Source organism: Danio rerio, chromosome 17, assembly GCF_049306965.1.
Source record: "Danio rerio strain Tuebingen ecotype United States chromosome 17, GRCz12tu, whole genome shotgun sequence".
In the NCBI taxonomy this organism is placed as follows: Eukaryota; Metazoa; Chordata; class Actinopteri; order Cypriniformes; family Danionidae; genus Danio; species Danio rerio.
Window position 1 is genome coordinate 49,139,041 of NC_133192.1, and position 23,241 is coordinate 49,162,281.

The 23,241-nt window shown below is 34.9% G+C and overlaps 1 protein-coding gene across 19 annotated transcripts in view; it reads left to right on the forward strand.

The window, feature by feature from the left end:
* The window catches only part of tmem260 (transmembrane protein 260), a 177,224-nt gene that overhangs the window by 37,042 nt on the left and 116,941 nt on the right, over positions 1-23,241 (forward strand). For all 19 annotated transcript variants that reach the window (XR_012392994.1, XR_012392993.1, XR_012393003.1 and 16 more), the window contains 7 exons: positions 9,491-9,668; positions 9,751-9,864; positions 12,024-12,203; positions 12,330-12,370; positions 15,997-16,083; positions 18,336-18,444; positions 18,549-18,721. Coding sequence is in view for 4 of the 19 variants with exons in the window: in XM_683011.10 (XP_688103.5) it covers positions 9,491-9,668; positions 9,751-9,864; positions 12,024-12,203; positions 12,330-12,370; positions 15,997-16,083; positions 18,336-18,444; positions 18,549-18,721 (882 nt within the window). In the remaining 15 variants the exon portion in view is untranslated. The remainder of the gene's footprint in view (positions 1-9,490; positions 9,669-9,750; positions 9,865-12,023; positions 12,204-12,329; positions 12,371-15,996; positions 16,084-18,335; positions 18,445-18,548; positions 18,722-23,241) is intronic.

Genomic DNA, 23,241 nt, shown 5'->3' on the forward strand with positions numbered 1-23,241 from the left:
CCACCTTATCACTGTTCAAGAGAGAGAGAGAGAGAGAGAGAGAGAGAGAGAGAGGGAGAGAGAGAGAGAGAGTGACAAGAAGACCCAGGTGGTCCCACATGTTCCGGAATGAAAAATGTGTCACATGCTTTCACATCCTCAAACAGACAGACACTCCTTAAGAGGTCCATGTCAAGCTCCCTTATAGAAGGAGGAGGAGAAGAACGGTAAGTGACTGTCAGGCCGTGCCATTGAAGTGATGACAGGGGGAAGATGTGATACTTTGCACTGAGGACCCTTAGCTTCGGTCCAACCCATCTGCAGCCCCCTACCGTTGACGTGTTGGGGGTTAATTGGCACACAGCAGGAGCAGAATGGAGGGTGCGGGGGGTCCACACCTTCACCGAGCCTCGTCTTCCTACCACAGTGCGCACAAGTAGTAAAGAGGGCTAGAAAGAATCCGATATCACCAAGAATCCCCCCCGCCTGCCTTTGACAAGCTATTAGTCCGACTGTGCGCACACATGCGCGGTCTCGTCTCGTACGAGACAGGAAAAGAAAAGAGAGGAAAGGCAAGTAGTGTGCAAAAAAAAAAGCTGGAGAAGAGAAAAGAGAAGTAGTCAGCAAGCGCGAGTTCCACACACACACACACCATCCTTCCTCCTTTCTTCCATCCGTATCCTTCTCTGCGCTCCCCTTTTTCCTGACTTACTTTGCTTTCCCTGCGAAAGCTCCATTGTTCCCCTTCCCCTAAGTCTCATCAGCCTCTTTTGTGGCCGACTATCACAGCGGCAGGCAGAGGCGCGCTGGAAACGTCTAAATGGTATCATGGCTCGTGATTAAGCGCGCGAGCTTCGGCGGTGCCGCCGCTGCTTATGAGTCAGGTCTGATAAGGCGAGGGCCCTGCTCTCTACTCAATTTCAGATACCGTTAATGGAATCTGTCTTGTGCGATTGTAATGTGAGAGCGCCTAATTTGCCATGGAGCTTGAAGCTGTCAGCGGCGAGGGATTGCGGGGTCAGGAGGGAGCTGGCAGCCGCTTGGCCCGCGGCGTGTATCTGTGCCGCTGAATAGAGCAGCTCTCCGCCTGTCACTTAGCTGATAGGCTGATGAGGACTCTAAGCCACTCGGCACAATGAGGAGAGGGCCATACTGCCTCGCTTCCCCCCTCCACCACCCCCCTTTAATTGTCAAGCCCGCTAAAATTTTTCCAAGCCAGTGTGCTGGAGACTGGGCTGAGTTTTTTTTCCCCCCCGCTCCAGCTCCCTCTCTTTTGCTTCTTCCCAACTTTTTTTTTTGTTCTCCTTCCTTTCCTTTATTTCTGTCTTCTCTGGTATCAAACAGAAGAGGCTGACCTCCCTTGTTCATCCTTTCGTCCAGCATTTCCTGTTACCTTGGCCGTTTGTCCTTTTTTGTTCTTCTCAGCTGGAGCCCAAGTCGAAGTTAAGACTCAAATCTTTTGTCACAAATCAAAGTCAAGTCTCAAATTTTTTTTATTTTGTGGATGAACATTTAATTATTTGACATAATAAATCATTGGGTAACCATGACAACCAAGATTTGTTCCACATCCAGCTAAATTATGACACTGGATGGTATATGACAGATTCATACCAATTGAAATATGCAATTTTTAATCATTTTTTGAGGAGTTCTTGTTAGAGTGCAACTGTTCATTTAACTACTGAGTACTATTAATTAGGTACATGCACGTATTGTATAGTCAGGGTTAGAATGCATGTAGACTTAGGCTTAGTTACGTGTAATTAGGCATAATTAACTGTAATTACTATGGTAAGAACATGGAATGTGAAATACCATAATATGTTTGCAGATATTAAAAGAAACATGCCAAGTGAACATTCTTGTTTATCTGAAAAATAATGCTTAAGTCAGATATTCTGCCTTGAAAATCCTTGAAAAACCCATCCAATGCCAGTTTAGCCAATTATATTTCAGCACATCGGGTTGTCTTGTTGGAAAACAGTGTTATTCATTCATTCAGTCAGAAAGGCTTTGAAAGTATGCGTCTGTGACTGAAATGTGACCTCCGGTGGACAGTAACAGCCTCTGAAATGAGATGCAGATTCAGAGTTCCACATGAGGTGGTTGTTTGTTAGCAAATAATATAAGTATGATGTAAAAATTGATGAATGTAAAAATTAGGCCAGCACTATTGGCCCGTTTCCACTGAGTGGTACGGTACTGTACAGTATGGGTCGGTACGCGTCACCTTTATCAGACTGTACCAATGGTATCCTTTTGGTGGGCGTAATGTACGACAGAAAGTTTCACTTGATATCTCTCTTGCTTGAGAATGTCAAAGTAATACATATCATATGTGAAGCACTTCTCACATAAATGTTCATAACTAACCTTTCTATGGACATGATTTGATTATAACTGCAAATCAGTGATGCAAAATAGCCTACTATATTGTCTGCAAATATATAAAATAAAGAAATAAATGCAACAAATATAAACACATACAGACCTTTACAGTCTCTGATATGTTACCACTTACAGAAAAACTACACACAGCATACATTTAGTCCCTAATTGACTTCAAAAACAGCTCGCAACAAATAACCCAGTCAGTGCAAACCTCTCATCTGTATCTTTAATCTTCACCAGCACATGTACTTTCCTCTTGTTAGAAAGTAATTCCATCATTCCGAGTTCATAGTCCAATAGTCCAATGAAAATAGCTAAACATCGCAGTTTGTTCTAGGTTTAAGTTGCTGAAAGAATCATTTGTTCCTTTGTTTTTTACAGCTTCTTCTTTGTTTTTTTGCGCCTCACTCTCGCATTTGTCTATTTCTGAAAGGATCGGATGTCAGAAGTACCTCATTAATCATGTACACGTAATTAATGTGAGTTCAAAAAGTTAGTTATTTCAAATTAAGACGCTTAATGAGCTGTCTAATAAAGTGAAACCACTCATCCTTTTAGACTGCCTTGTAAAACAACAGGACATGGCATTCTTGGCTTTGAGGCTGTTCATCAAGACAACGACAAGGTTTGTTTGAGCTTGCCTTGACCATGGCTCATTGTTATATGCATATAGTATTACAGTGTAATGTCTTGGCTGTGTTTTTAAAAATGACGTTTCCTTTGTTTTCATTCTCCTGGATTGTGTACGCGCTAGTGATGTTTCTCTTTTAACCAATAGCCTTCAGCTGCGTGTCCAGCTCCGCCTTTTGGTACCCTTTTGTTGTGCTAGGTATCCTTTAGTAAACTTTTAGGTACGATTATTGACGGTATTTGGTATCTTTTGACTGTGGAAACAGCCATAAAAGCATACAGAACTGAACCGTAGCATTCTGTGGAAACAGACCAATTGTAACCCCTACAGTATGTCCTAACAACACATTACGCGGCAAGATTTGCAGTGATAAATAATTTTTGTGTCTGTACCAGACTCAACACAAGAGAAACATTCAAATACAGCCATTCAGAAGCACAGAATATTGCACTCGTAAGTGGTAAATAATAAGGTTTATAATGTAATTAATACATATTAAATCTCTTTAACATTATTAAATGTACATGCTTAATCACTGATATGTGTTGGCTTGCACTGAGTCACAGTTTGGGCAAAGCAGTGGCGCAGTAGGTAGTGCTGTCGCCTCACAGCAAGAAGGTCGCTGGTTCGAGCCTCGGCTCAGTTGGCGTTTCTGTGTGGAGTTTGCATGTTTTCCCTGCGTTCGCATGGGTTTCCTCCGGGTGCTCCGGTTTCCCCCACAGTCCAAAGACATGCGGTACAGGTGAATTGGGTAAGCTAAATTGTCCGTAGTGTATGAATGAGTGTATGGATGTTTCCCAGAGATGGGTTGTGGCTGGAAGGGCATCTGCTGTGTAAAAACTTGCTGGATAAGCGGTTCATTCCGCTGTGGCGACCCCAGATTAATAAAGGGACTAAGTCGACAAGAAAATGAATGAATGAATAAATGAGTAACAGTTCTGAAGTTCGGTTTCAAACGGTTTATTTTATTTTCAAGATCTGAGGTGAACTGTCTACTGCTGCTTTCATTTTGACGATCAATGAAAAGTAAAATGGCATTCAAACTCACATTGTAATGCTTTAAATACTAAATAAAGCACATGAGGTGTGTCCGTGGTGGTTATTGTCATTTATCCTGTTGTTCAGCTGCAAGAAATATCACTTTTTTCTAAAAAGTAAATTTCAGCTTTTGGTTAATACAAAAACTCCTTTTATTTTGGAAAATATTCTTTCTGTCACGTGTTGTTCATTTCATTTAGAACAAGGTTAAAATCAGTCTTTAGGCTTGGTAATCAGGCTCGCTCCTGTTGGTATCGTCAATCTAGTAACATTGCTTGTGTGGAGAGAAAATGTGTTTTGAATCAGGAGTGTAATACCTAGTTAAACCACTATGTGTCAAACTTATATACTGCACCTTTACGGATACCTTAAAGCAAAGTCTTGCCTTTCTTTTTTTTTTTTTTTTTTTTTCAAATGATAGCTGGTACTTTATTTTAGTTTCGTATGAACAATCAGGCAGTTGAGGTTTACAAATCTTGACTAAATCGCTTTATATTTCCAAAATTACCTCGTAACAAGGACACCTAAGCATAGTTTAACAATATAGCAAAATGTAAATGTAGCAAAGTCCCTTATTTTTTTCTTTTTTAGAAATAATTTTTCTTTTACTTTCTTTTATTGATTTATTATTTTTTGATGTTATGTCATGTTTTTTTGGATGTTGTGTAAATTATGGTTTGTCTTCTTGTGTTGTTATTATGTGATTGTGATTAATTTGTGGGTCCCCCTTGAAAATGAGATGGTACATCTCAAGGGGTTTATCCCAATGAATAAATATCATCATCAAATATTGCAAAATCTCATATATTTAAGAGAGAGCTAGTTTAGAGCTGTTGGGACTGATTTTGCCACACTTCTTTTGCACCTTGCTGTCTGAAATCATCTATCTGTAGACAAAATGAAGTAATGTTGGTTATTAGTGTGAAGATGACTGTTTGTAACAATGAACAAGAAAAAATAACATTTATCATTTATTACAAAATTTTATTTGATTAAAAGATTTATTTTACAATTCAATTTATTAATAAATTTGACTATTCAAGTTCTGTAACATTTTTGTAACACACAGTATTTTATAGTGTACGTTTAGCCAGTCCATATTCATTGTAAATCGCCAGTGGTTTAGGACACTATACTGACACCTATTTTTGTGGATGTATTCTCCATTATTTTGTAAAAGTGTATTAAGTATTGCAAAGATTCCACTATACTTTCATTTGGCATAAAGATTATTGTTATTAGAGCTGTTTTGCAATTCTTCTCTGACTTGCCTTTTGTAATGCTAGTGCCATGTTTTTTCTCTTTTTGAAAAGGGTTCTCACTATATCTTGAGTTTAAAGGGCACCTATGTTGAAAAATCTACTTTTCAAGCTATTTGGACAGACATACAGTTGAAGTCAGAATTATTAGCCCCCTTTGAGTTTTGTTTTGTTTTTAAATATATCCCAAATGATGTTTAACAGAGCAAGGACATTTTCACAGTATGTCTGATAATATTTTTTCTTCTGGAGAAAGTCTTATTTGTTTTATTTCAGCCAGAATAAAAGCAGTTTTTAATTTTTTAAAAACCATTTTAAGGTCAAAATGATTGGCCCCTTTAGGTTTTTTTTTTTTTTAGTTAGTCTAAAGAACAAACCATTATTATACAATAACTTGCCTAGTTACCCTATCTTGCCTAGTTAACCTAATTAACCTAGTTAAGCCTTTAAATGTCATTTTAAGCTGTATTGAAGTGTCTTGAAAAATATCAAGTAAAATATTATTTACTGTAATCATGGTAAAGATAAAATAAATCAGTTATTGAAAATGAGTTATCAAAACTATTATGTTTAGAAATGTGTTTAAAAAAACTTCTCTCTGTTAAACAAAAATCGGGTAAAAAATAAACAGGGGTGCTAATAACTCTCACTTCAACTGTATGTGTAGGTATAGTGTATATACCATGATATTGGGGTAATATAAACACACCCAGTCCTTTTTTTTTCAATTTAACAACATAAACATGGTGGACCAATTGGAGCGATTTTGAGACTGAAGTGCAGCTTCCCAGCCCACTGAATTTATTGACAGCTGCGTATTAACATGTCTCCGTAGTAATGCGTATAATCATGTCAATAAGACATGACGTGCGCAAAGCATCAGTACAATTATAAAGGTAGACGCTTCAATAACGGTCTGTGGACATTAAATCAGATTTTTTTTGTACATTACCATAACAGATATCCATACAGCAGTAGGTAAAAACCTGTATCCGGTCATTTTTGCGTGCAAAAAAGTGCAAAGCTAAACACGTGCGCTGTCTGTGTGTCCGTGGCAGTGGTGAAAACAATATTGAAAAATCATGCTCAAGTAAAAGTACCATTACATACCCAAAAATGTAGTGCAAGTAAAAGTTTTTGTTGTACTTTAAATATTAATCAAAGTATTAATCAAAGAGTAAAAAGTAGCCATTTCAAAAGTACTTAAGAGTAGTGAGTATTATGCTGGGAAAAGCTGATGCAATTACATGTAATTTGTGCATGTGTGTGTAAACGTAACATTCTGTAGTGCATTGAGTTATTGCCCGACAAGCACACGGTGTCATAAGACGCTAATTATAGGTTAGATTTAGGTTGTGATGTCAGGTAACCAAAATTCAATGTCCTGCCAGCGTCTAAGGACAATGTTATTTTGATGTCTTATAATGACATCAAATGACGTTGATATTTGGTCAATTTTAGGTTGGTAGGAAGTGACTAAAATTTTAAGCCAACGTCATATTGACGTCAAATACTAACATTTGTTCGTCAGGTATGGCAACCAAAATCCAACGTCTAATAGACATCATAGTGGTAACGTCCACAAAACAGTAACATCATTAGACGTTGATATTTGGTTGATTTTAGGTTGGATGTTGGACATTGACGTTGGCCTGACGTTGGGTCCCTAGAAAGTAAAAGTAAACATTTCTAAAACTACTTTGTACATTACAATTTCTGAGAAAAACTACTAACTTACAGTAATTTCAGTATTTTTAATTAGTTACTTTTCACCACTGGTCCGCGGTCTGTGCGGTCGGTGTCTGTGTATCTGTGCGTGTGCATGAACTTTGGAACGATATTGTGTGACTCATCGTTGCAACTCCACTACAAATGCATCAAATACTCATTGGTAAAGTTCTTACTGTAGTATTTCTCACAAACTTGTGAGACCATCATGTCTGTCTGTTGTGTGAAGCAGCCGAGGGAGGAGATCAGGCATGCTGACAGGCACGTGGAAACGATGGGCGTGAACGAATAGCCTTAAAGGCACAGTTCACAAAAACCGCAACCTGATGGTTAGAGCTATAAAATAGAAACTTCTCAAAGGTATAATAAATAATCTGATGGGTGTTTTGAGCTGAAACTTTACAGACACATTCTTGAGACACAAAAGACTTATATTTAATCTGGAAAAAGGGGTAACCTAGGTGTGCCCTTTAATGGATGATTTAAGTGTAGTATCTTGTAAACAGCGTTGTGCAAGTTACTTCCAAACTGCAATACATTACAGATTACTTGTTTCTGTTACTCAGAATTGTAATATTTTACATGACTCTTGTTTTATTTTTTAGTTACTTTCACCAAAATAACTACAAAATTAGAACTCAACATTCTAAACTGACTAAATGTACTGCAGACCATTTTACATCCAGTGATGATGCAGCAGAATGACTGTGACCTATCCAGGTTACTAACAATATACTATATAATTGGCAACGTGAAGGCTCAAGACAATGCAGGAAAGGATGACAGCCAGAATTACAAATAATCTAAGTCTGTTAAAAGTATGGTAGAGGTAAAGAGATTATTTAGCAATATCTGTGAATAGCTTGCAAATATACATATTAGACACAACAGGCATATGTATAGGCCAATGCCATGACAAGATGCAGATTTGTTTTCTTTTCTTATTGTTGCCATCATTTTATTCACTTTCAATTGAAGTGGTTCACAACACAAAACTTTCATGCACAATGTGAGCATGATGAACGTAGCTTTCTCAATATAAAGTGCAATTAGAGGACCAACCCCTCAACCACAGTCATTTTAGGCCATAGAAATGAACAAATAGGCTAAACATTGCCTAACTGCTTAAAAAGAAAACCGATCAAACAGAGATCCACATGCCTCTAAACAGACTAAATTAATTCACTGACTGAGAGAAACTTAATTTCTGCTTTGGCTTATTACTCTTGTCTTGATATTCACATATATAAACCATATCAACATTTTTGGGATAACCAATTTAACAGGAGGATCTCTGGAGAGCAAAAGCATGAAAAGAGGAGGAAACACAAGCCACAAATTGTGAGTTTGAATCATCTGATGGAGTGAGAGCAGATCATTTTGTGTGCGGGCAGTGTATATTTTTGTGCATGAACAGAAGAAACCAGCGCGTGAACAAAGAGATTCACTCGCTTGTATTACATGAATGCATTCTCGACTTGTAATACTGCGTTTATGACATTTGTTAGTGAAATAACACCATATGTTCGGACGTCCATCTCGCGAATGTACTGTCTTTGTCAATTTCATTTATTTGCTGCTTTTCCGCTGCTGCAAACCGGGCTGAGCCAATAGCCTCGGACCTCGAGAAATCATTCCGCGTTTAAAGTAAAAAGTTCCATACAACATGCATATGTTCACTAACCACGAACAGGAAATAGAACTTACTTGCGTAAAGTTTGTTGTAACATAAGCGTTACTGAACATGTACCGAGTAAAATATTACTGAAAATGTGTTAGTAATGCCTTACACTACTGCGTTACAGGAAAAAGTAATATGTTACTGTAATACATTATTTTTGTAATGCATTACTACCAACACTGCTTGTTAAGAATGTCATATCTATCTTTCAATCTGCCGTCTAAAAATATTTATATTTGAGAATACATAAATGAGCTCTATTGATGATAAATTTGAAGTAACGAATGAATGAATGAATGAATGAATGAATGAATGAATGAATGAATGAATGAATGAATAAAAAATAAGAGCCACAGTCCTGAATGCTAAACCCTTTTTAATTTACATGAAAACCAACTCTCTGTTTCAAATGCATGTAATTAGTTGTTAGATAATAGATTATATGAAAAAAGACATTCACAATTTAAATTGAGAATCAATACTGAATTGAGCGCACACACACACGAACACACACACAGAAAAACTAATATTTTTTTTATTGTTTGCTTATACTTACTCTAAATTGGTCCCTTAAAAATGTAAAGGGACATTTATTTTTATATTTGTAGCCTAAAATGACTTTTTCAAAAAAATTTATGGCATTTTTTTTTAAGTCTCAAGACTTTCAAAAAGCTGAAGAGACTGAAAAATGCTAAATTTTAACTCACAGATCATTGTAAATTCCTACTACTTATAAACAACTGTCTAAAAGTGCATCTCTCTTATCTCCTTTGTGCCCAGGGTGGCAGAGCCTGGTCCAGGGGCCGTCCTGGCTGGTGGAGTGTTTGCAGTGTCCAGGCTGGTGTGGCAGTGGTCAGTCGTGGCTGAAGTCTTTTCACTTAACAACTTGTTTGTGGGTGTCCTCTTCTCCCTTTCAGCCTGTTTCCACTGTGCAGATACTGTTCAGCAGAAGAAGAAGGTACTATAAACTCGTTGATCCTCAATCATGCAAAACATTAGTATTTTAAATTTATTTATATCCATGTTTTGGTCTTTCTCAGTTTGCACTATGGGGGGCGCTGTTCTGTGGGCTGAGCCTGTGTAATCAGCACACACTAGTTCTGTATGTTGTCGTCATAATTCCCTGGGCCCTACTGCATCTCTATACACATAATGTAAGTATTGACAATCATGCTGCCAGCATTCCAGTCATGTAAATAAATAAAATATACACTACCAGTCAAAAGTTTGGTGTCAGTTTTTTTTTTTTTTTCAGTTTTCTTTTTAAGAAATATATTCTGTTCATCAAGACGTTTATTAAATGTGAAATAATTGTTAAATATTTATTCAAATAAAAAAGCTGCTTTCTTATTGTATGTAGTTTCAAATTAAATTATTACTAATTTAATAATAATATTAATAATAATAATCATAATAATAATTAATATTAAAGTGATTTCTGAAGGACTGAAGAATGAAGCTGAAAATTTATCTTTAAAATCACTAAAATAAATGATTAAATTAAATGATAAACTACTGTACTTTTAAACAGTTATTTTATAGTGCAATAACATTTCACAATTTTACAATTTGTACAGTATTTTTGATTAAATAAATACAGCCTTGGTGAGTAGGAGAAGCTTATTTTAAAACATTTAAAAATCTTACTGACCCCAAACTTTTGAACGGTAGTGTATATGGTTACATTTTTTTATAGAGCATATTTAGTGTTATTATGCACATGTAGTCCATAAATAAATATGTAATAAATATTAAGTGTTAAACAAGTTGAGAGAATTTTATATAGAACATTATATATTAATAATATAATCATCATAATAAAGCATGTATGTAAATATGTATAACAACAAACCTGTGGCGTTATGTTTGTGTCTTTTTGAAAAGTTTAAAACTATAGTATTAAGATTAGTTTCCATTTCTTTTTTCCACAAAAAAAAAAAAAAAAAAATTCCCAAGTGATGTTTAACAAATCAAGTAAATTTTCACATTATTTTCTATATATATATATATATATATATATATATATATATATATATATATATATATATACTTTTTTTTTATTCTTTTTTTAAAATCCTTATTTGTTTTAATTTGGCTAGAATAGAAGCAGTTTAAAAAAATTACATGTTACTACAGTCAATATTATTAACCCTCTTATTTTTTCTTTAGGTTGGCTACAAAACAAACCACTGTTTTCCAATGACTTGCCTAATCAACCTAATTAAACTATTTAAGACTTAAAATTTTAAGTATTCAGCTTAAAACCCAAGCTGAATACTTGTATATTTCACAAATAACTAGAAAAATATTTTGTAATATCATCATGCCAAAGACAAAATAAATAATTATTAGGTAGTTATTAGATATTAGAAATTAGTTCTAAAAACTATTGTTTAAAATGTTTCTCTTTGTTAAATAGCACTTGATAATTATTTTTTAAAAGAATTAAATTTTACAGGGGTGCTAATAATTTTGTCTTCAACTCTACATAATTTCTCAGACAGAAGGAAACTTTTAGATCTTACATATGATTTGTATGTTTTCATATGTAACAGCAGATATACAGTGCTCAGCATATATAAGTTACCCCTCACAAATGTCTAATTTAAATTAATATTTTCTATAGGATACGTTACTATATTATATGTGCATATACATTAGTTTAGTCAGTACTGAAGCCAAATCGAGCTAATCTTACAAAATAACTTACAATAATGGTTCAAAAATTAGTAGCCCAAATTTATATGTTAAGGGCAACATTAAGGAGAAACAAAATTAAGGAGAAACAAAAATAACTACAATTTTGTTGAAGTGTTTTAGCTTGTCATTTTATTTTGTAATATTTTGCATAAATTTAAATGTATTATCCTTCCAATTCTAAAGATGTTCTGTAACTAAAATATTTTTTTAATAAATATATTTGTTTAATGAATCTGTTTTGTTCAAATGCACCAAAATATATTGCCTATATTCACTGAGAAATGGAAAAAAATATTCGTTTTAAAAATGGGGTGTACTCATTTGTGCTGAGCACTGTATATAGTAAAACACAGGGAGCTACAACAGATACAAATTTCATGCAAAATAGTGTCTTAAAATTCAATTAAAGAAAAGTCAGGGCACACTGGTTTAATGCAACCTATCCATTTACTTCAATTTAGGGAACAAAATTAAGACTAATCATAACACTTCACCGTTCACAAATGATTATGTCTTTGTCCATGATGTTGTTTTACAGTTGCTTTGGTATGTTAATGTAGACATTTGGCAACCAAAGGATCCGTCAGTTATAAGTGACCTGTATTTCCCACAGGGTTTGTCCTTCTTTGATCTGGTGTCCTTGGGGACGTGTTTTCTAGCTGGCTTTGTGCCCTACATGTACCTGCCAGTTTCCTCCTACCTCAACAGAGCTCGCTGGAGCTGGGGAGACCAGACGTCTGTCCACGGCCTCCTCACACACCTGCTCAGAGCTGAATACGGCACCTTCAGCCTGGTACAAATACTGGTTTACCATTAAAGAGAGCTTGTTCTCAAGATTAACATGTGTTAATTCATGTGTTAAAACATGTTATTACTTTTTTGGAACTAATGGAGAGTTTATCTATTCCTTTGGTTTCAGGCAAAAACAAACGAAAGCCTGAACCTCCTAGAGATGTTACGGTGAGTCTTCAACTTAAAAACAATTCAACTTTAAATTTTTTTTGTGGTTTGATGAATGAATCCAGATTTTAGGTTACAAAGAAGTGCATATTGGGGATGTTAGTGTTAGTACATTTACATATGCAGTTAGTTTCAAATCTTTTTTCGGGACTCTTGGATTAACCCCAGAATATTCTGTTTTATGAGATTCATCCTTCAGTCTGATGATTTACTATTCAAAAGCATTTGAAATATATTATACAAAGAGTTTTTTTTTCAAAAACTGAGATTTCCAGCATTATTAATTTTCAGATACCTTGTTTTTATGTTGTACACTGAATAGTGGTATTGCAAAAGTATCGTGTTATGTTACTTTGCGTTACTTTTTCTTACCTTTACTGAGGCTTAATCTCTTTCATAACTTGCAGTTTTTTTAATTAAATGTAGGAGCTCTGCGTATACAAATTAATGAAAGTTTAAAGCAATGTGTTTAATGCTTTTGTACCATTTGTCTTATTAGTAAAGTAAAATGAGCATTGAGACAAACAACCCCCTTATACTTGTCTTCCATGCGTTCAGAACAGTGAGAATACTTCCAGTGCCTAAATGTAAAACTCTGCCATCTTGGTTTTAAGGGCATGTCCGAATCCACTTTTGCTATTTTAAAGACAGAAAAATATGGTTTGTGCCATGGCGCATGGTCTAACAGGGGTGTGCTTATTCTCTTAATGAGTTATGGGTGTGTTTTAAGAATAATGTGCATTAAATCAATCTCATCTCCCATTCCCTTTAAAAGTTAGTTGCGTCACGCCATGGTGCATTTGCGATTTTACATGGCGGACTTTGTACTGTAATTGTAAAAACTGACTGCTTCACTAGCGAGAAAACAGATAAACAAACAATCTATAGCGCAAGGATAAAGAATGAGCCTACTCCATTTGGCCTCTTTACTTTCTCTTTACTTTACTTTTACTCTTTGCTTTACTCCTTTACTTTCATGGAGTATGGAAACTATGTTGTACAATGTTCGTACATTGTTTGTAAGCTCAAAGATTTGTTTCAAAACTATTTCTAAATTTAGTTTGAATTTCGAGTAAATAAATAAATGAACAATAAATTTGAAGTGTGCTCAAATAACTGAGTTATAGCCAAACACATGTCCTATGCCCCATATGGTCCAAAATAAATCTAAGCTTGTTTTTATTAAAATAATATAAGCAATGTAATATAAATTAACAATTTAAAATAAATATGCATATACAATTGCAATCAGAATTGTTACCCCCCCCCCCCGAATAATTAGGCCCCCTGTTTATTCTTCCCCAATTTCTGTTTAATGGTGAGGAGTTTTTTTCCAATACATTTTCTAAACATAATAGTTTCAGTAACTCATCTCCATTAACTGATTTGTTTTTATCTTTGCTATGATGTCAGTAAACAATGTTGCTAGATATTTTTAAGACTCTTCTATACAGCTTAAAGTGGCATTAAGGCTTAACTAGGTTAACTAGGCAAGTTAGGGTAGTAAGGCAAGTCATTGTATAACGATGGTTTGTTTTGTAGACTATCAAAAAAATATATAGCTTAAAGGCGCTAATAATATTGACTTTAAAATGTTTTTAAAAAAATTAAAAACTATTTTTATTTTAGCAGAAATAAAACAAATAAGACCTTCTCCATGAGAAAAAATATTATCTGACAAACTGTGACAATTTCCTTGCTCTGTTAAACATAATTTGGGAAATACTTAATATAGAAAAGCAATTTCAAAGGGAGTTTAATAATTCTGATTACAACTGTAATAAATAATACTGCTAATAATAATAACATTATATAAAACCAAATTGTCATGAATAAACTAAAAAAAGCCCCACAGATGAAGAAGGCATGGAGGCAGTGGTTTATATATTTATGTAGAAAATAATAAATTTTTGTTATATTTTAATCCTTTTATTCTTTTTCATTTGTTAAGATATTTGTGTATTGGTGCACATCCTGTGTGTAATAAGCAATGTATACGCGTTTAAGGCACACAACCAATGAGCCTTCACCGGTCAATTGCACTGTATATTTTAGTTCCTCAAAATTACAAAGCTCCAACAATTCACCTTAACACCTCCATTCTAGACTGGCACACCCATGAATCCTCAAAGCGGCGCAAATGGATTCACTATTTTAACTGCGTGGCGCAAAACCGTAAAATTAGGGTTGTGCTGGTCTGAAAATTGCAACAAATTGCACCAAACATGTTTTGTGCCTTATTGCATTGGCCCAATGATATAAGGCACAAAACATGTTTTGTGCAGTTTGTTGCTATTTTCAGACCAGCGCAATCCTAATTGGGTGTATATGACATTTTTAAAAAAGTAACTCAAATATTATTACTTAATTTCTTAAAGAAATACGTTACTCTACACGTTGCTTAGAAAGGTAATAATATTATGTAACTCTTACTTGTAATGCGTTATGTACAATTATTATGTAACTCTTACTTGTAATGTGTTATATACTGTATGACATAATTTAATAATTAGTAATTTGTAATAATTTGTAATAATGACATTACAAAATCATAAATGCTGATTATGTTCCTTGATATTGCAATCAAAATAATTAATTGTAAATTAATACTAAAATGATTACAATTTAGATTACAATGCTTATTTTGTGCCAGGCAATTGTAAACCACATTCACTTGTAGTCCATATTCACCAGCTTATCTTTTTTAAAATGCACTTTTAAGTGCAATGTTATTTCATACTATTAAAATAATTAGTAAACATTGTGATATCTAACTTTTCTTATAGATTGAAAACAAAACAAAACATTTTGAGAGATGTTTCTCAGTGACGTTGCTTTGTACATCAGCATTAATGGAATCTAATGTTGACAACTAATATATTTTATGATTAATTACTAGTAGTCATAATTGCAGTTACACAAATTTTTTTTAATGGATCGGGCTTAATTTATTTTCAGTTTTTAGGTCTAAAAGTTTTACCATTTCCATAAAAAGCCAGCTTTAATCAACCCTAATGCCTCTAATTCCGTTTACATATTTAGTTCTTGTAGACCCTTCCCTCCAAAACTGCAGGGGAATAACGAATCTGTGGTGTAGCTCTGGCTTTGAAATCATGCTTCTGATGACACTGGTGTAGCACATCAAGCCGTTTCCTCAGCCCACCCTCATCAAACGTTTGGGTGTCCCCCGAGAGAGAGCTTATTTTATGTCCCGCTAGTACCAATCAGCCGTTTCCCATCATCCACTGCTGCCACATAGCGTGATGGACAGGTGAGAGTGAGAGAGGGGAACACAACAAGCATGTCACAGCATAAACCTGCCATAAGGAGCTCAAACACTCTCTCTTTTACACACACATACACACACGCTTTCACACGACGCTTAAATAAGCTGTCAGAGAGAGATGGGTATTAAGGCACAGGCAGGGCACTATCTCTTTCAGCAGGGAAATTGGCCATTGACTGGGTTTGGGAGAGAGATAGTAAGGAATGCTGTCGTGATACTGTGCTTAATGTTAAAAAAAAGACATTTAGACACATTTACTCACAGCACTTTGAGTCTCCGTCCATCATAACGACAAACACTGGATGTGTTGATGTTGATAAGTGTGTCTCTTGTGTCTTAGGGCTCAGTGGAATCACTGTGTGAATGATTTGACTGTTCCGGTTCTAGCTCTGGCACTTCTAGGCATGCTACTGTCTTTGAGGAGCAGGTAAGATGTAAGACTGAAGAAATAATTTTGAAGAAATTGTGAATTTTAAATCAAGGGGTGAAGTTTTTTTCTCATTACAGCATAGGTTTCAAACTCTTGGAGGGCCACAGCTCTGCAGTTTTGATTCAACCCTAATCAAACACTGCTGATCCAACTAATCAAGGTGTTCAAGACTGCTAGACACTAGGGCTGTTTCTCAATATGCGTTCTTTAGTGATCTTGTGTCCACGTGTAACGTCATCTTCAACTGCTAAAGTTCATTTCCAAGAACGGAGGATGCATGAAACTTCCCGGATGTGTTCTTGATATTGAGGACGCATCAATGTGGGCTTGAGCACTGAATTCCCTTGAGATGTCACAGAAGTCATTGCAACTGAAGATGGGAAGCGCAGCATTTTATATAGGTTTATTATTAAAATTCAGAGATATAACTTATTTATCTCAGTAGTGAAAGTAAACATCACCATGAAAATCTTAATAAAGGCATACAGTAAGCACATTAGGGTGTTTATATGCTGAAATTCGTATTAAAATCTGTTTTATTTATATTTTGCAACATATATTTGTGAAGTCTTTATGCATAGTATATAATTTGAAAAGGTTCAACAATGAACTCAGTGTATGAATGCTGTAATGTTAAAATAATATTCCGTTAAAAACGCTTGAAGGTCACGTGACCATCAGGACGAACGCAGCGTCTAATTTTTCACAGTATGCGTTCTCTGTTTTCGTGGTCTTCCGAGTTCGTTTTTCCGAGGACACCTGGCAAGAGCGGTCTACACAAGAACACAAGAATAACCTTTTCTTAAAAGTGAGAAGCAGCCTAGTAGTCTTGAACACCTTGATTATTTGGATCAGCTGTGATCCTGTGTTTGATTAGGGTTGGAGCAAACTGTGCAGAGCTGCGGCCCTTTTAGAGTTTGAGACCTATGCATTAGTTTTCAAAAAAATGTTTTACATGAGCAATTCCAGTGCCATGAATATTTGAAGTAAAATACCAAAACAGAAATCCAGATAGAAATATTTGTTAACATTATATTGAAACATCTGTTTATATTTTCCAAATCAACGGAGTTTGCAGGATACAACATACTTTGTAGAAATTCAGTGTATTAAATTGCACAACCCCACAGAAACAATGCTAATCATTAAGGGATAAGGGTTGGCTCTCTATAGAACATAAATGATTAATTTTATTTGACATTTTTGCATTTATGAGGGTAAAGCTTGCATAGAGTAAATGCATGTGACAGATGTAAACTGGCACTAGTGTGACTGGTAAATCAAATATATTTGTTTAAAAACATTGACAGAGACATTTTTGAGTATTTTTACAGTACTGTAATATACAAGCCTACACAAAAAACTTAGAAAGGATTTCAGGGTTTTTTTTCATGACACGGTTGACATTTGCATGGGATTGCTCAAGTATAAATGCTTCCATTATTGTTTTAATATAATTTTATTAATTTAATACATCAGTTTTGAAGAATTTTTTTGAGAAATTGGATGATAGGACACGCATATAAAGCACTTTCGAAACTACACAGAGTGGTGGATAAACGGTTTGTTAAGGCCAGAATGGAAATTTTCTTTACTAATTACTCTGCGTCATGTAATTTCAAACCTCTGATACTTTAACTCATCTCCAAAATATAAATTACGAGATTTTAGGTAAATTTGAGAGCTCCCTCATCCTCCATAGGTTGCAAGGTTCAATCAAAAATATTTAATTCAATCAAAAATACCAAAAATACCTTTCTCAAAAGAGACCATATGCTTGAGTTAAATATGACAATATTTTTTGTGTGCATAAAACAAAAATAACAACTTTATTCAACAGTTTTTTCTCCTCAGTGTCAATATAGGGCACACATGTACTCTGTCACAATGCTCACGTATTATCTCAGATGTGTTTTGAAGTTTTTTCATATGTTCCTTGACTTTCAATGAGCCTGTTGCTGTCAATTAAGCATGAGTGAGCGCACAGATTCTATCTGAAATTCTGTAATTTTTGTATAGAAGATAAACAAAAGTCTCTGGGGTTTAGAGTGAGTGATTAATAACATTCATTCATTCAATTCAAGTTTATTTATATAGTGATTTTACACTGTAGATTGTGTCAAAGCCGCCTAACATAGAAGTTCTAATAAAGTCCAGATTTCAGAGTTAAAGTTCAGTGCAGTGGTTTATTTAAAATATAATATTCATTTTGTGTGAACTGATCGTAATCCCTTTTTTTATACCCTCAGACTGCGCTGTATTTTTGTCTGCTTGATTGTCACCATGGTAAGCATCTACTCTGTGTTCTTTGCCTGGAGAGCAAACCTGAACATCGAGAAGCCTCTTCTACTGGGAGTGGTGAGTTTAAAGATTAGGATATACATCTTACATAAATAACATTTCTTTATATGATATAAGGTACTTCAAATGGCCATAAATAAATGTACTGTATGTGTGTTTAGGTGGAGCGCTTCTGGCTGCAGGCGGATGCAGGCGTGTGTGTTCTGGCTGGTCTGGGACTGAGTTGGCTTGTGTGTTGTTTGACTGGTCATCTAGGCAAAGGGACGGTGTGGAACACAGGAGCCTGGATACTCACTGCAGGCCTCATATCACACATGATCAGCTTAAACCACAGGTAAACCATTCAATAATAATCATATATTATTCAAGCAATCATTGTTTAAACACCATTAAACATTTTTTTGTAAAGTGTGCAAAATGCCTTTTCAACTTCGGAAAGAAGGCTGATATGTTGGCAATAGAGGTCTTAATTTGTTGGCTGAAAATGTTTCTATTAAGGCAGATGGCATGGTGTTTAACAAAAAGTATATGATTTATTTTTACAAGATTTTTAGTTTTGTATATGTGTAAAGGTAAATTTTTCAGTTTGTTAAAACATTACTGTTCTAAATGTGAAATTAATACTGTTCGGAATCAACAACACAGTAATTTCAACATAGGCATTAATATCTTTACAAAAGAAATATATTATACATTGGATATATATATATTGGTAAAATATATATACAAAAGACTGATTGCACAAAAATATTAGGCACAAAAATATTATAATGTTTTTACATTAGTAATAATAAAAAATGTGCCATGAGTTATTAATCAGTATATGATTGTTCAAGAATTGTGTAAACACTGAAAAAAAAAGTCATATAATGTCATATGAATACATCACAATTTAGCATTATTTAAAAATACAAAAAATTATTTGTAATATATAATTGCAATATATTTCAATATATTTATAATAATTTAGTTGAAATGTGCCTTTTAAATGTACTATCGTTTTTGCCATTAAAGATTGTGTAATTTCCTTTTTGGTCCAAATTAGGTTTGAAAATCATTTGAAATCATCAAAACACTAAAAAATCAAGCTGAAGAGTTTGTGTGGTATATATATATACTGATAACAACATGATTCGACTAGTAACAGGAGTCATGATTTGCAAATAAATAATAAAAAAAGAGAAAATAAAATACAGGGTGGCAAGGTGGCCCAGTGGTTAGCACTGCTGCCTCCCAGCTCGGTCTGTTGGCGTTTCTGTGTGGCGTTTACATGTTCTCCCTGTGTTTGCATGGGTTTTCTCTGGATGCTCCAGTTTCCCCTTAAGTCCAAACACATGTGCTATAGAGGAATTGCGTAAACAAAATTGGCTGTAGTGTATGTATGTGTGTGTGTGTAAGTGTGACAGTGTATGGGTGTTCCCCAGTGAGTTGAAGCTGAAAGGGCATCTGGTTCATTCCACTGTGGAGACCCCTGATAAATGAAGGGACTAAGTCGAAGGAAAATTAATAAGTAAAATAAAGTACCCTTGGGGATACAAAAAGACGCTGAACCTATAATTACCTGAAATGAGTATAAAAATAAAATGGAAATGAAACAAAAAAAACCCCACAAAAGGCACAAGATCAGCCCTTATAATAGTAGGACTAAACCATTGTCAAATAACAGAGGGGTCACCCACACACAAATACACTCAAAAAATGACTTTTGCTGCTTGTTCAGACTACTTATTTAAAATGAGTTGAAACAACACGATCCTTAAGATATTTTATGGAAAAATTGTTTTATGTTCAAAAAATGAAAAACTATTTTTGGAGAAAGCATATTAGGAAGCAAACTAGAACCTAAAGTTCATTGACCAGCTTTAATGTTGGCTTGAGAAAGCCTTGCCAATATGAGGGATATAAATCAACCCAATGTCTTCATGACAGTCAAAAACTGGACTTAGACATTATGTAAAAATGGCTTGCCATATTTTATTGAAAATATATGCTTAATAAATGTGAAAGTGATTCATGCAAAAATGGCTTGCCATATCAGTTAAATAATATGGAGTTTAGGTCAAATATGGTTTTCCATAGAAAAATAATGCTTAAAAATTATTTATTGGAAAACTGAAAGATACAGCAGAAAAATCTAATACAGAACGTAGCTTTTGGCCAAATTTGGGGCTTGTATAAATTTTTTAAATAGCCGGATTATTAAAATGTAATATTTAACTTTTTTTTTTTTTTATTCAAAACGATAAGTCTGATTGGCATGAGGACATATAGCTACGATCTTGGATGCAAAATGCATATTTTGACCAAATTTGGGCCTTGTAGCATGAATGACCTAGGAGGATATACGTTTGTTTTCAAGGACAGAGTAGTACAATATATTGGCTTTCTCAAGCCAACATAATAAATAACGTGAACCATAAAAAAACAACAACTTTTATGCAGGGCAACCAAAATAAACCAACTTATCAAAAATAAATAAACCATCTTACCAAATAACATTTCAATTAAATAGATTTAAGCCACACCTGACCTCTATTCTTCTCACCTGACTATTGAAGCATGTCTATAATATTTGTATGTAATTAAAACTCCACAACAGTCCAACAAATTAAATTTCTTTTACATGACATGTTATATTATCTTCTAAGTTTAAGTTTTTCGCTCTGTTTGTGGCTGATCATCCAGACCAATGCAGACACTTCTCTGAATTCCTCATTTCCTCCATGCTTCAGCAGACATCAAAGCAGAAGCTCTCTCTGGCGCTCTTCTGCAGCTTTGACTCTCTGCTTGATTAGCCGCCCTGGCCACGCTAGTCATGCAGATTAAAGCAGCCAGTTCTGTGCTTGATTAGACATCCTAGCCACGGCAGTCATGTAGATTAGAGCGCTGAAGTTTGGTACATCACTGCGCTTTGATCAGCGGCGAGACTGACGCTCATCACACCTGTCCACCTGATGTTCCAGCTCGCCACCACTTCACAGACAAACCGACCAAAGAAAGATAATGCCATGGAGTCTTACGCCTCTCTGCAAACTATTCATAGGAGAAGTCACTGCTCATTTCATTCCACGTGTTTTCATACACAATTTTGTATTACTTTTAGATTACTTTCAGCTCATTTTTCGACTTTATAGTTTACAAACAATAATACTTGTTTAATTTAAGGGCACACTATGTCAGTATAGGCATTGATATTATTAAAGTTTCCACAAAAATATTAAGCAGCAAAATTGTATTTTACATTCGTGATAATAATCAGAAATTACTACACTTTTTTGGAAACTCTTCATTAGAGATGTCACCGCTGATCTTGTCCCAAGTATTTTCAGTCCAATTTTTTGTTACCTTTTTTCACAGTCTTGGACATGGTGAACGATTAGTAACAACATGGCTGTTTTTGCCCCATTGACTTCCATTAATACCACATTTGATCGTGCACAAATACACTTTGTTTTTCTAGTTCTGAGATCTGAGATATTTAGATTTTCTCTGACACATTAATATAAGCGTGTAATCGTCACTCTCTCACACACACACACTTTAATTTGCAGTAATAATTTGCTGGTAGCTTTTTTTTTTGCACAGGCCTATCTAAAAGGTTATAGTGCCAACTGATGTTTAACAGGGAAAACCACCAAAAATCAAAAATGCATGATTTTATGGTGTCATGCTTTTATAATCAAAAAAAATTTGGTTAATGGAAGTCAATGGGGCAAAAACTTGCCATCGACAGTAAATTAGGGAGAGACTTGCCCAAGACTTCAAGCCCAAGTTACTTTATGCCCAAGTCATTTTCAGAACTGAGTTTGATTGAAATATTTGTGCAAAAACATTCGCAAAAAATATGTATCTGATGCATTTTTTCAACAGTTTAATTTAGTAGATGTTATCATCTCGAACATAAAGGGTAGTCAATTTGCCCTGAGTGTGTTGTTGAGGTTTTTTTTTTTTTATTCAAAGCATTTTCTCAAAATATTTGTCAAAATAAGATTTGTCACCAAAAATTATTCTGCTAGCTGAAATAGAGAAAAAGTTATGGCCAAATTAAAACTCATAATCACCCCAGCAATGCGGTGGTGCAGTAGGTAGTGCTGTGGCCTCACAGCAAGAAGGTCGATGGTTCGAGCTTCGGCTGGGTCAGTTGGTGTTTCAGTGTAGAGTTTGCATGTTCTCCCCGCATTCACGTGGGTTTCCTCTGGGTGCTCCAGTTTCCCCCACAGTTCAAAGACATGTGGTACAGGTGAATTGGGTAGGATATATTGTCTGTAGTTTATGAGTTTAAATGGATGTTTCCCAGAGATGGGTTGCAGCTGGAAGGGCGTTTGCTGCTTAAAAACATGTGCTGGATAAGTTGGCGGTTCATTCCGCTGTGGCGACCCCGAATTAATAAAGGGACTAAGCTGAAAAGAAAATGAATGAATGAAGAATCACCCCAGAGTGGATGAAAACATCCCCAACAGTACAAAAGGGTTAAATCGTTTTCAGCATTTAAAGGGCAAAAATGTTAATATAAGTATTGTTATTTTATAAATTAATAAATAAATGAATATCAGATAAATTATATATTAAGGTTTCCACAAAAATATTAAGCAGCACAATAGTTTTTTACATTTGTAATAATAATAAATGATTACTCTTCTCTGCAAACTGTTCATAGGAGCCGCTTATTTTGTTTCACGTATTTTCACACACTATTTTGTACGACTTTCAGCAATATTTTTCTTTCTATTTAAGACTTTACACCTCATTCACATGGGGCGTCAGCATCAACGCTTCCCATTCACATTGAATGGGGTACTAAACAGGTTACAGCATTGCCTAACTGAATTATGGAGAAGTTTGGAATTTCTCAAC